We start from the raw sequence: 14,027 nt of genomic DNA, 5'->3' as shown, positions 1-14,027 counted from the left end.
CCAGGTGCACCCCGCTCAGCCTCCGCAAGCTGTTCCCTCTGCCTGTGTCTTCCCCTGGCAAGCTCCTCCTTTGCATCTTGCCATCTCTCATCAGCAAAGGACACTTGGAGCATCTCTTCTGAGAGCTTAATAAACGGTTACACAAAAGAAGACATAAGTTGTCAGAGCTAATCACTACCCTCCAGACCAGTGCAGATTAGCAGCCCAAACCCTGGGCTTCTCAGAAACAGCCGTCTCCTGTGCAATACAAGCGTGCTACCGAGTTCCTCTCACAGCCGCTTCTGCAGAAATACCGACAACTGCACTGGGCTTACAGGTCCCTCTATACAAGGTGAGGGCCCTGCTCGAACTGCATGACAGCAGTAAATTTCCTTCAAGGAAGCAATGGAATCCCAACATTTTACAACCTGCTAACACAGTGGTTCTCAAAGGCTGGGTGATTCTGACCCTGCCCCCCCACACCCCACCCTCCTGGGACATTTAGCAATGCCTAAGGGCATTTTTCACTGTCAAAACTGGGGCTGTGACAGGCATCTAGTGGGTAGAGACCAGGGAGGCTGCCAAACGGCCTTTAGTGCACAAAAATTCATCCATCCCAAATGTCAACAGTGCCAAAGTGGAGAAACCTTGAGGCAACTCTTTCACTAGTGACTGACTGGAGAAGCACAATGTCGGGACAAGAACCAGAAAAGGCTTTAGGACACGTTTTTTAGAAATGATCATGATTTCTATTGGAATCATAGGTGGCTACTACTTAGGTATTGTCAAGAAGGGTGCTGGATGCTTTACGTATCTGATCTCTAACCTTGTGCCGTAGTTTTATGCTCCATTTAAGGCTCAGAGAGGTGAAGTAACTTGCCGAAGGTCACACAGCTAGTAAGTAGGAGAGCGCACATGGAAGCCAGCCCGCCTGACTCCTGAGACCGTGCTCTGGACCGCTGGACCTCCCGCTGCCCCACAAGGTCTGGTCTGTCTTCCCCTCAGCAGTAAGCTCCTGAGGGCAGGGACTATCTCTAAGCTCAGAGTGGAGTCTGCCACAGGGGTGCTTATCACAGCCTGGATGAAAGAAAAAATAAGAGCAAGAGCTGGGCCTGCAGCTTCCACTTGGCAGTGGCCAGGCCCAAGCCAGCCTTCCTGCTACTCGTCAGCTCCCTCTCCTCCAGGCCACCTTCCTCAAGCAGCCGGAGTCACCGACAGGCCTGCTTCTCAGGCCACAGGTTCCCAACCATCTCCACCCCTTCCTCTCCCGAGTCCCTTTGTCCTAGACTAGCCTCCCACAGTCCTGCCTACACTTCCTTCTACAACCTAGAACTTGACTCAGTGAGGATAAGGAGAACAGACAGGCGCTAGGGTAAAGAGAGTCGCTTGGGCACAGGGGCTCAAGTGAAGAAACAGGATGACTCAGAAGCCTGGGCTGAGAACCCCAAAGGACCTGCCCTCAACAGAAACTCACACAGCCTGCAGTCCTCTGAGTACCTACTGTGTGCCAGGCCCTCTCTGTAAGTCCCCTGTAAATTTACTCACCTGTAAAATGTTTAGTAGGTTCCAAACATTTTTGGCCCAGAGCACTTTCCCCTTCAAAGGAAATCTAGATTGACACTCTCCTCTAAGACTTGAAGATTCTAGGACAAAACTCACTAGACGTGGCCCATGATATCATATTTGATTCATTTGTCATTAATATTCCACTAGCTCCCCAAAGGTACTTAATGATGGCTCACAATAATGTTTCAGCCATCAGAACAAGGATAAGGAGACAAGAACCAAGGAATAAAGCAAAGAGGAGACATCTGATTTCTGTGGCAAACAGCTGAAAAGGATTTTCAAGCACCAGCAGCTTTAGAAATGATCTCACAGAAGAGGCTCCGAAACAGAGAGAGACAAGGCAATCAGGAGAATCGCAACAAGCAACTGAGACTTCAAGGCTTGCTCCGTCTGCACTACTTCACACTTGTCTGGGTGTGTACTGTTCACACTTTGGGTGTGTACTGTTCACACTTGTCTGGGTGTGTACTGCTCACACTTTGGGTGTGTACTGTTCACACTTGTCTGGGTCTGTACTGCTCACACTTGTCTGGGTGTGTACTGTTCACACTTTGTCTGGGTCTGTACTGTTCACACTTGTCTGGGTGTGTGCTGTTCACACTTTGGATGTGTACTGTTCACACTTGTCTGGGTGTGTACTGCTCACACTTTGTCTGGGTCTGTACTATTCACACTTGTCTGGGTCTGTACTGTTCACATTTTGTCTGGGTGTGTACTGCTCATACTTGTCTGGGTCTGTACTGCTCACACTTGTCTGGGTGTGTACTGTTCACACTTTGTCTGGGTCTGTACTGTTCACACTTTGTCTGGGTGTGTACTGCTCACACTTGTCTGGGTCTGTACTGCTTCACATGTGTGAACCACTTCTGCCCCATAGACTACAAGGGGTAGAACCCTCATTTTGCAAACAAGGAAGCCGAGACAGAAAGCACAAGGGTGTCAAGGACGACAAAGGTAAGAGCACACTGTACGTGAACAAAGCAGCACCACGTGCTAGGCACTTACTAATGTTATTTTAGAGATGAGAAAACTAGTTCAGAGAGGTGAAGTAACTTCTGCAAGGTCACACAGCTAGGACATGGGTACAGGTCTCTTGAATTCCAAAGCTAAGCTCTTTCCTCTATGTAGCTCCCAGCCACCCTCATGAGCAAGGTTTCCCAAATTGACCAAGAACCCCCAGGGATTCTGAAAGCCTATTCCCTGGGTCCTTCGCTGAGATCCTGATTCTGGAGCTCAGGGATGGATCCTGAGGAGCCTGAACAGGCACCCAGCTGGTACCATAAACAGGAAACGCTGAAACGCTGACCTGCGTAAAGGGGTCAGTGCAGTCACACAAACCTGAACTGCCTCTACACGACCTTAGGCCATGGCCTTGGCAGGGAAAGTGAGTCTCCCCTAAAGTTCCTGGGTCCCCCCCGCAATGAGGGCCATGGTTGAGTGATGCACTCTGAGACCAGGCACGCTACTCCTGGGAGCCCCATACCTGTTTGCCAGCACATCAGAGAAAAGGTGCCGACAAGACACAGCCCTGGTCAGAGGGCTCACTCAGGACAGGTCTGGGACACATCTGCGAGGACCCCCACATTCAGCTGATGAAGCAACTGAGGCAGCGGCAGGTTAGCGTGCATGCCCAGTCACAGACGCCTGATGCCAGCGCATCACACCATCTGAAGGAACACCCTGTATGCAGTGCCCAGCATGGGTTTTGCTGGGGGCACACACATGGGGCAGCCAGGGTTGACGCAGGAATGCTCCCACCTGCCAAGCCCTGGGCCAGGGCCCTCTGAAGAGCAGCTGAGAGCAAATGGCCGCTCTGCACACACCCTCTCCACAGCCCATGCCCTCCTCACAGCACGCCACGGTTTAGGAGCTCCCATTTGCTTGTGAGACTGACTGTTGTGCCTGCTTCCACCGCCTGTAAGCCCACCAACAGTCATTCCTTATTACTATTCCTACCACCACAATTCTCTCGTATTACCTGCCAAGAGCAGAGCCTGGGACACAAACAGTGTCGAATGAAAACACGAAAGCACAGAGAATAGGCCAAAGCAGTAGGAGCTGTCCCCACAGGGCTTGCAGTGAGACACAGGGACCCCAGCAGCCAGCCCTGGTTTGGCTCCTGGGTGACAGGGCACCATGGGGAGTGGGGTGCATGGCCTAGTCCAGTGATGGCGAACCTATGACACGCGTGTCAGAGGTGACACGCGAACTCATATTTTTGGTTGATTTTTCTTTGTTAATTGGCATTTAAATATATAAAATAAATATCAAAAATATAAGTCTTTGTTTTACTATGGTTGCAAATATCAAAAAATTTCTATATGTGACACGGCACCAGAGTTAAGTTAGGGTTTTTCAAAATGCTGACACGCCGAGCTCAAAAGGTTCGCCATCACTGGCCTAGTCCCAACACAGGTGACAGCACACATCTCAGCAGTGACAGACACCCAGAAATACCAGGCCTGGGTTATGCAAATGGGGGCTGGAGTGAGAAATGTGGGTTACTAACTCTGACATCAGCCACATCAGCACCCTGTGGTTGGCCCAGGAGACGCAAGGTATTAGCATAAAGGGCCCTTCAGAGAATCAGGCTGACAAAGGCTGCTGATTTGGTAACTCGGACCACTTGTGGGTCACCCTCAGCCATAGCAGGTCAGGGGCGGGAAGTGACAACAGACTGTGTGAGAGCCAGGGACACAGAAGTGACAGCTAGCAGTGAGGAATCAAAAAGCAGCACCACCACAGACCAGTCCTAACAACACCCCACAGGACTCTGGGCTACTGGGGAAAGGCCTGATCACCTGCCTGACACAGGGCCTGCTCAACAGGGTGTCCTAACACGCACACGTTTCAGACAAGAACAGTTCAACTGGTCTGAATCCAACAACCCCGATCCTCTGGAGAAACAAAGATGGCATTACCTTGTAAAGAAGTTACTAAATGGTCCCAATTTTTTCAATTTACTTCCCTCTGCAATTTCATCAACACAGTCCTGCTGGTGTAGGTCATGGGTTTCCTTGATGGAGCTCAAGGTGACATCAGTAAACTGCGGGTCATCGTCATTCTCCAGGGTCACGATGGCACTGGAGCTGCTCGTGACCATGAGGTCCAGGATGTCCTCATTACTGACGGACAGGGTGGTGGACAGCTCTGTGCCGAGACTGGACACGCTGCAGACGGAGACGTCATCACTGCGGTTCAGGGCTTTGGAGGTGGGGCTGTAGAGCTTCACCGAGTCATAGCCCGTCCTGGGGAACGTGGAGGACTTGCGCACACTCTGCTCCCGCTCGGCGCTGGTGGGAGGTGGTGGTGCGTAGGACGGCAGCGGGCATGCGCTCTGGCAGGCCCGCTCAGGGACTATCTCCGACTCAGACTGTTTCCTCTTCACATGGACCACGCTGCAGGGGACAGGCTCCGGGTTGCCGATCTCTAGGGTAGGAATGCCTGAGTCCACAGACTGCAGGCTGTGCTGGTCTAGAGCCCCGTGTTTCAGCTTGGACCCATACTCCGGCAGCAAGAGGGATCTGGGCGCCTTGAGATTCAAGTGTTGCAGGTTCTGAATGTGGTTTCCTGGCCGACCATCCAGGATGCCCATCAAGGCCACGCCATTTGTAGAGCCGGAAAGGTTTCCATCAGTCATCTTGGTCCAAGGAGAAACTAGAAAAAACATCAACATGGAAATTTAGGCAGTGGCTGTAAAAGCCAAAGACGCCACTCCTCCTCTGCACAGCGCGAATGTCCTAACACCCTTTAAAGTAGGGACACTTGGGAGAAGTCCTACAGACACACCTTTCCATTCAGGACCACATGCTAGTTTTAACATAAACTATCGTGATGTAAAATAACAGGAAGATACACAGACAGAGGATCTGCGTAGGGTAAAATATGTAAAATATCATCTTTGCCATCCTCACCACCTCCCACCACCACCCACCAGCCACACCACCAGCCCCAGGAGAACCCGGGCGGCAGCATGAGGACTGTGCCAGGCAGGGGCAGGTTTCTGTTTTTTCGTGTGTATGTGTTTCTCGATGAACAGGCTGCCTCTGTTGGAAGTGTGTGAATTCATAACCCACATATAGGTCAAGGTTCTACTTGTTCTGAAGAAGGTAAGCTGTATATGCCACGTGCAGTGAGATTACCCCAACCACGCCCACTTTAGCATGCCCTCCACAAATGTTTCAGCCAGCTCACTCAGGACTTCGCGGTAGGGCATGTGAAAACTGAGGCTCAGAGAGGTTAAGAAACAGGCCCAAGATCACACTGTTACTTAACGGCAGGGCTGGGATCTATGGGACTAACCCCCAAGTAGGCCATTCCTAGTGGATGAATGGCTTAGTTTGCAGTTATAAAAACCCAGGTCAGAAGGCTGGCTCAGTGAAGATGGATAAACAGTAAAGAAAAATAAATACCATAACCCTATGATAACTCTGAGTGGGAAGAGTCAAAGCCGCCACTGACACACACACCCAGGGCCCTGCCGACAGTTCTCTGCTTAAGACGGGGGTGGGAAGAGGGGGTGAGAGATGCACCAGCCTGGACAGCACAGTCCCCAGAGGACTGAGGACCTGGCATATGTTATGTCACCTTCTACTGTCCTTTAAAATTTCAAAACTAAAGAGACCTGGTGATGCATTTTAATCTGACCTATGGCCCGGCTGGTGTGGTTGAGCGTTGAGCTATGAACCAGGAGGTCACAGTTTGATTCCTGGTCAAGGGCACATGTCTGGGTTGTGGGATTGATCCCCAGTAGGGGGCATGCAGGAGGCAGCCGATCAATGATTCTCTCATCGTTCATGTTTCTCTCTCTCTTCCTCTCTGAAATCAATATATTTTTAATAAAAATAAATCTGACCTATGGAGCAGAACAACACAGAGAACGGGACTTTGCCTGGGTTCTACTCCCAGCTCTACCATCCTGCCTTGGGAGAATGAAATAAAGCACCCGGAGAAAAGCATTCACTAGGCCCCGGCCCCCAGCAGGCACTCTGTTGGCAGCTGCCATCAGCAAACAGCGAGTAGCTGAAGGTTCTGGAGCTGGCAGTAACAAGGTAACCACTCTCTTTCGGGTGTCTTTGGTTTTACAAAGAGCCTTCCTGCTCTCCTTCCAGAAGCCTGGCCCTCCCCTCAGTGTCAACACAGCAAAAGCAAAGTCATTCGGAGCAGAAAAGGGAGGAGAGATTACTCTCCCTCCCAGAGATGGAAGGAACCAGTCAGTACAGCATTGGAACAAAAAGTAGAAATATGAAGGAATAAATCGAAATGCAGAATTCAGATATAGACTACACTGCACATAAAAGCCAGAACTGTGACCCAGCGAGGAAGGAAGGAATGTCTAACCATGATGTTATACTAACTGGGTATCAATTTCTCTTGGAAGGCAGAACCACACTGTGCTACAGACAAAATTAGAGTTTAATACAAAAATGAAATTATAAAGATGTGGCACAAAATAAAGTGTCCTCCAACCCACAGAGCAAAAACTCTGCGTCCTCCACAAGGGTGAGAGCACTCCGCCCCACCTGGGAGCACATTCTAAATGCGCTGCGGCTCACACGGCCTGGACTTCCTGGGCTGGAGCCCCTCCCGGGGAGGCCACAGCAAACCATCTCTGAGACGCTGCTCTGGGGAAACCCTGAAACAAGAGCGGCATTCACGCCACGAAGACGCAGGGAGAGTCCAACCCACACAAACCTGAAAGTGCTACTGGGTTTTTCTAATTAAAAGGGAAATATGGTGAGGAACATAGTCAGCAGTCGTTAAGAGCTCATCTCTGGCAACGTCAAAGGTAATTAGGATTATCAAAACACCATCAACACGCCAACAGTCAAGCTGGCGAAAAGCCGACCCCAAGAGGAAGTCCTCAGGGGAGCAGAGGTTGACCTCGGGGGAGATGCTCAACCTTTCTGAGCCTCAACTTCCCTCCTCCCCAGCAGGAAAACGGGGCCATGCCACAGAAATCCCAGGTAGCCCTGAGGATGAATGATGTGAGGTTTGGTGAAAGCGCCAGCACACCACACCCTGCACCTGACACACAGTAGGTGCCCAGTAAACGTGGATTTCCTCTACTTTAGCCACATTAAAAGCTCCAGTCCCTGCCACAATATGAACTGAAATGTTGACACCAGAATGGCAGGAACACCTCATGCTCCATTCTCCCCTCAGCCGCAGCGGCCGCGGACAGCATCCAGAGGGCCTCTTCTAAGGGAGATGCCGAGCCACCGTTTTTTTTTTTGTTTGTTTGTTTGTTTTTTTGCTTTTTGGTGGCCATTTTCCCTCACTTCCCTTGGATAGGGCAGAGGTGGGTTCCATTTTATTTATTTATTTAATTATTTAATTATTTTTATTGCTTAAAGTATTACAAAGGGTCCTTTTTTTTAACAACACAGAGAACGGGACTTTGCCTGGGTTCTACTCCCAGCTCTACCATCCTGCCTTGGGAGAATGAAATAAAGCACCCGGAGAAAAGCATTCACTAGGCCCCGGCCCCCAGCAGGCACTCTGTTGGCAGCTGCCATCAGCAAACAGCGAGTAGCTGAAGGTTCTGGAGCTGGCAGTAACAAGGTAACCACTCTCTTTCGGGTGTCTTTGCTTTTACAAAGAGCCTTCCTGCTCTCCTTCCAGAAGCCTGGCCCTCCCCTCAGTGTCAACACAGCAAAAGCAAAGTCATTCGGAGCAGAAAAGGGAGGAGAGATTACTCTCCCTCCCAGAGATGGAAGGAACCAGTCAGTACAGCATTGGAACAAAAAGTAGAAATATGAAGGAATAAATCGAAATGCAGAATTCAGATATAGACTACACTGCACATAAAAGCCAGAACTGTGACCCAGCGAGGAAGGAAGGAATGTCTAACCATGATGTTATACTAACTGGGTATCAATTTCTCTTGGAAGGCAGAACCACACTGTGCTACAGACAAAATTAGAGTTTAATACAAAAATGAAATTATAAAGATGTGGCACAAAATAAAGTGTCCTCCAACCCACAGAGCAAAAACTCTGCGTCCTCCACAAGGGTGAGAGCACTCCGCCCCACCTGGGAGCACATTCTAAATGCGCTGCGGCTCACACGGCCTGGACTTCCTGGGCTGGAGCCCCTCCCGGGGAGGCCACAGCAAACCATCTCTGAGACGCTGCTCTGGGGAAACCCTGAAACAAGAGCGGCATTCACGCCACGAAGACGCAGGGAGAGTCCAACCCACACAAACCTGAAAGTGCTACTGGGTTTTTCTAATTAAAAGGGAAATATGGTGAGGAACATAGTCAGCAGTCGTTAAGAGCTCATCTCTGGCAACGTCAAAGGTAATTAGGATTATCAAAACACCATCAACACGCCAACAGTCAAGCTGGCGAAAAGCCGACCCCAAGAGGAAGTCCTCAGGGGAGCAGAGGCTGACCTCGGGGGAGATGCTCAACCTTTCTGAGCCTCAACTTCCCTCCTCCCCAGCAGGAAAACGGGGCCATGCCACAGAAATCCCAGGTAGCCCTGAGGATGAATGATGTGAGGTTTGGTGAAAGCGCCAGCACACCACACCCTGCACCTGACACACAGTAGGTGCCCAGTAAACGTGGATTTCCTCTACTTTAGCCACATTAAAAGCTCCAGTCCCTGCCACAATATGAACTGAAATGTTGACACCAGAATGGCAGGAACACCTCATGCTCCATTCTCCCCTCAGCCGCAGCGGCCGCGGACAGCATCCAGAGGGCCTCTTCTAAGGGAGATGCCGAGCCACCGTTTTTTTTTTTGTTTGTTTGTTTGTTTTTTTGCTTTTTGGTGGCCATTTTCCCTCACTTCCCTTGGATAGGGCAGAGGTGGGTTCCATTTTATTTATTTATTTAATTATTTAATTATTTTTATTGCTTAAAGTATTACAAAGGGTCCTTTTTTTTCCCCCCGCCCTTGACAATCCCCTGGCCTCCCCTACCCCCCACCGAGCCACCTTTGAGGCCTCCGCTGGTTCCAAGTCCAGTTCACTAATAAGTTCCTTAAACCTCAGGAACAGGGTGTTAGCCTTCGGGGAAATAAACCTAAAAGGAAAGAAGTACTTCCGCTTGCAACACACTCTAAAACCCAAATCTGCAAGGGCCCAGGCCGCCTGTCCTCACACCCTGCCACCTGGTGCCACCAGTGCCAGAAAGCCGACGCCGCCCTCCAGAGCACCTGCCTTTCGAGGGCACCGTGAAGGGGTGGCTGCAGAGTGCGTGCTTCCAAGACAGGCTGCAGGGGGAACTGTGGGAGCCGCCATGAGGCCAGCTGCCGATGGCCTGCCTCCAAGTCACACGTTCTCTGAAGACAGAATAAGCCTAAATTCCCTGAGCTGGTGAGCTGGCACAGGGCCCTCCCGATCCGTTCCTGCCAGCCTCCCCAGCCTCGCACTGCCACTCTCAGTTCTCTCAACACCCAGGACTGCTGCGCCGTGCCCGAGGTCCTCTCTGCCTTCAGTGCCCGGGGAGCTGGTAACAGGTGCCACCAGGAGACACACCCAGAACATTCCAAGGCCACTTCCTCTGAGAAGCCTTCCTCACTCTGCCTGGAAGCCGCAGGCCCTCCTCCCTCCCAGGCCCCTTTGGCTGCACCCCTCCTGAAACAACTGTATCTACAGCTGTCCCCACGTCTCGCCGTACAGGCTTCTAAGCGTCAGGCAGGCACAGCACTCACAGCTTCTGGACACACGGCCTGGCCAAAGGCCTGGCATGGATTAAGGATTCAAAAATCTATCTGCTGAATTAATTAGGACTAACAGCTATGTTCTTAGTGGGCAGGTTTCAGGAACAGTCCATTCAAGAAACATCTGCTGAGAGCTGGGTTATGTCCCAAAAACAAGGTAAGCAGTGGAGGTAACAAGAGGAAGAAAATCTGTCCCCTTGAGCTCTTGGCATGTGAGTGGACGACAGACACAGCAAGGAAGCGGGGACCACCCTGAGCATCACGGCTGCTGCCAGACTAGCCGGCGAGGAACCCTGTCAGCAGTCCATGGTGTTGGTAAGTAAAGCACAATTCCTCCCTCCACAGGGGTTTCGCCAAGTCCAAGCCGCTGTGGCCGAGCACACAAGCCCGGCAAGAGGGGCCACCACAGCGGGTGCGCACCCCCAGGCTCTCGGTGTGTTTTGGCACAGCCGGCACCAGCCATGGAAATGCTGGAGACAATAATGACTAGCCCTCACCTCCCGGACAAGAGGAAACACACAAGACGTCAAGGGTAAGAGGAGGATTAAATTCAGGCAGCAAGACCGTCTGAATTTTATCCGCCTGCCACAAACTGAGTTCCACAGGCTGCAAATAAGATCAGCGCCCTGAGAGACTGGAACGCCCTGCACGCCGTGGGGGCTGCGTCTCAGGTTTAATACAAGTCAGAAAGCGGGCAGTGGCTCTGCCAGCGATTTCGAGTAAGGCTTTCGAAAGCAGTTCCATCTTGAAGCCACAGTTCAATTTTCTCCTCCTTAAAGAGCAGGACTGTCTTGGTCAGCTCTTCAGAAACAAAAGAAAGAGCTTATGAAGCTAAAACCAAATGACTTAGTTATGCCCTCGGCGGGGGGTGCACTTGCTGTGGCTTTGGGGAGAAGCGATGCTGCCCATCCACGCAGACGTCCTCTGGCTCCTCCCTGTCCACGACGCAGCCCTCCTTGTCCAGGCTCCTCTCTGGGTCCTGCAGAGGACAGCCACCTGCTCAGCACGGGGACACTGCTGCCCTCCAAGGAGGTTGTGTGCACTCACCTTCGCTGCCAAGCCTCCCATCAACCCAGCTCTGCCACCGGCTCCCTAGTTTACTCTTCAGATCAAGCGCACCGCTATCTGTGTGGCATCTCCCGCGGGGGAGAGCCTGCTTCCCAGAGGGCTGCACAAGCACCAGCCACCATCTCCCTCCTGTTCATGCAGGTCCTGGCTCAGGCAGGAAGGTTCCTGGGAAGAAAGGCACAGGGTGTTCTAGGTCTCAGGTGCCTCGGCATTAACAATTAACAAGAGCAGCCGCCTCTGCTCAGTAAGTGTGCATTACACGTTGGGCCGTGTTCCGTGTTCACACCCGCCATCGGCATAACCCCCACAACAACCCTATCATTACCATCCACAGACAAGACAGAGGCGTGGAAGGCATATGTAATATGTAATAAAGTGGCTGTGCTGGAATCATACATAGAATGGAAAAGTCAACTATAAAAGTCAACTTTTATAGCTGACTTTGTAAATGTGTTTTTAAGTGTGTTATTCTTTAGGATTTTTAAAAAAATACTAAAATAAATAATTTCTTAGAAGCTCAATATATTCCTCTGGAGGGTGAATGGCAACTTTTAGGAATCTGGCACTTAACACAATGTGTAAGTAAGTTCTGGTCCATCACAAACCAGGGAGAAACTGGGGTTAAACTGCTGAGGGTCCCAAAGGCTCCTTTACAACCCTAGGGAGCAGACATTGAAGCTATACTGCCCAAAGGTGGTTACGTTTAAAAGGCACAGGTGGGACGTTTTAAATCAAGGACTCTCAATGCATGGGGGATTCTGCACATCCCAAAATGTTTCAGCTACATTTAGTGATTTACCAAAACCAGCCATCATACAAGTACCCATGTGATTAAGAGGCAACTGACAGGTTAGGAAGACATTCAGACCACTGAACAAAGCCAACATGACGTGTAATCTCAATTATTTATAAGAGAAATCATTTAGCCCAGCCTGCGTGGCTCTGTGGTTGAGCATCAACCTATGAACCAGGAGGTCACAGTTCGATTCCCGGTCAGGGCACATGCCTGGGTTGCAGGCTCGATCCCCAGTGTGGGGTGTGCACGAGGCAGCTGATCCATGATTCTCTCTCATCATTGATATTTCTAGCTCTCTCCCCCTCTCCCTTCCTCTCTGAAATCAATAAAAATACATATTTTTTAAAAGATAAATCATTTACCAAACATTTACCATGACCAAGCATGCTAGCTACGATCCCATGCTCCAAGCATCACACGCCTGACAAGCACAGTGAAGAACTGAGATTCAGAGAGGCTAAGGAGCTCACCCAAGTTCACACAGCGACAGAAACTGGCTTCAAACCAGGCCTGACATCAAGGCCCATATATATGGCTTGCTGCAGTGCTTAAGAACACAGGCCCTAAATTTTGTGACAATCAGTAAGCTAAACGGTTAATAATTTCTTCTGTATGTATGTTAGCTTCAACAGAAAAGTTTTAAAAATAAAATAAAAGGGGGGAGGGGTGGGCGCAGCAGGGTCTGAAGATAGATTGGGTTGAAATCCCAGCTCCTCCATTTTGTATGACCTTAAACTCCTTTCTTAATTTTCCTACGCCTCACTTTCTATGTAGTGAAATGGGGCCAACAATAGACCCTATCTCCTCCGGCAGCTGACGGGATTAGGGGAGAAATCCACGGAAGCCTTCAGAACTGTGCCAGGCTCGAGTTAAGCCTCAGAAGAGCGGCTGTGTTCTTTCCCGGGCGCTGGGGAGGGCCAGCCAGCTCAGCCCACTATTTTAGCAACTCATTTGCATCAGCAAGCCACCCGTCCGCACTGCCTCCCGGTGCAGCTCCTTCCTGCCACTCACACCGCTCCTCACGCTTGCTCGGCGGCACCCCTGACCTGGGCCTCCACTTCCCCATCTGTAAAATGAGGCCTACCTGGGGTCCTTCAGCTTGACAACCTAGAATTCTAAACAGCCGGGCCCTAGAAAGTTTATGCCCGCCCTAAAACAAACCTTAACAACACAACCATTTCCCTAAAACCCTTTTACGCGAGTGAATGTCTGTTTTGATGACACATCTTCTCCGAGGTCTCCAAGGTCCACCAGCAAGCACAACGCGCTGGGCAGGCATCCCCTGGGCTGAGGCTGGGACAGGAAAGTCAGATGTGCTGACCAACAGGGGAGAGACAGACTCCAGACCAGTTGCTCTGATAAGCTGGGTGCTCACCGTTAGGCCTTCCGCAGAGCACCCGCAAGAGGAAGTGGGGGCGTGAGGGACAGTCATTCGCCCACGGGGCAGGGGAGTGGGGCAGTGGGTGCAGGGGTGGAGACTGGAGGGCCCTAAGGAGAGAACCCCGGGCCATCAGCAGCGCCGGCGCCAGGAGGCTGGGCCCCACTGGGAACACTGTCCGCAAACCCAGCTCAGGGCAGAGCGCAGCGCTGAGCGGGACCTGCTGGCACCACCTCCCCACCTGCGGGGCCGAGGGGAGCAGAGTCTGGGCCCCCCTTTGCCTCTCCGGCTGGTGCCTCTGCACCCCTTACTGCACCTCCTACTGTCCCCCCGAGGGCTCTCATCAGGGCGGGGGGCCGGTGGAGCCAGGGTCTCCAGGGGTCAAGCACACAGGACACTAGGGCAGCTCGGCTCGGAGGGGAGGGAGGGTCAGCCCCTGGGCAGGTGAGAGGTGGGAAGAAGCCACGTCCAGACTTGAGAGCGGGCTGACCGCCGCCGCTGAGCAGGACAAGAGGAAGTGTCCACTGCTGGGAGGAGGGCCACGCGCGCCCGCGGGGAGCAGCACCAGCA

At 51.5% G+C, this 14,027-nt stretch overlaps 1 protein-coding gene across 2 annotated transcripts in view; it reads right to left on the bottom strand.

Annotated features, from left to right (window-relative positions):
• TBC1D14 (TBC1 domain family, member 14) overlaps positions 1-14,027 on the bottom strand; it is an 82,639-nt gene that overhangs the window by 58,189 nt on the left and 10,423 nt on the right. The window contains exons 2-3 of one of the 2 annotated variants that reach the window (XM_014533478.1): positions 9,619-9,624; positions 4,467-5,202 (exon numbers count right to left, since the gene is read on the bottom strand). In XM_014533478.1, coding sequence (XP_014388964.1) covers positions 4,467-5,185 — 719 coding nt within the window. In that variant the 5' untranslated portion in view covers positions 5,186-5,202; positions 9,619-9,624. Of the gene's footprint in view, positions 1-4,466; positions 5,203-9,618; positions 9,625-11,262; positions 11,381-14,027 lie in introns of those variants that run through there. The other variant, XM_005886409.2, reaches the window with a different exon arrangement.

Source organism: Myotis brandtii, unplaced genomic scaffold (assembly GCF_000412655.1).
Source record: "Myotis brandtii unplaced genomic scaffold, ASM41265v1 scaffold986, whole genome shotgun sequence".
Taxonomy (NCBI): domain Eukaryota; kingdom Metazoa; phylum Chordata; class Mammalia; order Chiroptera; family Vespertilionidae; genus Myotis; species Myotis brandtii.
This window is presented reverse-complemented; position numbering and strand designations above follow the sequence as displayed.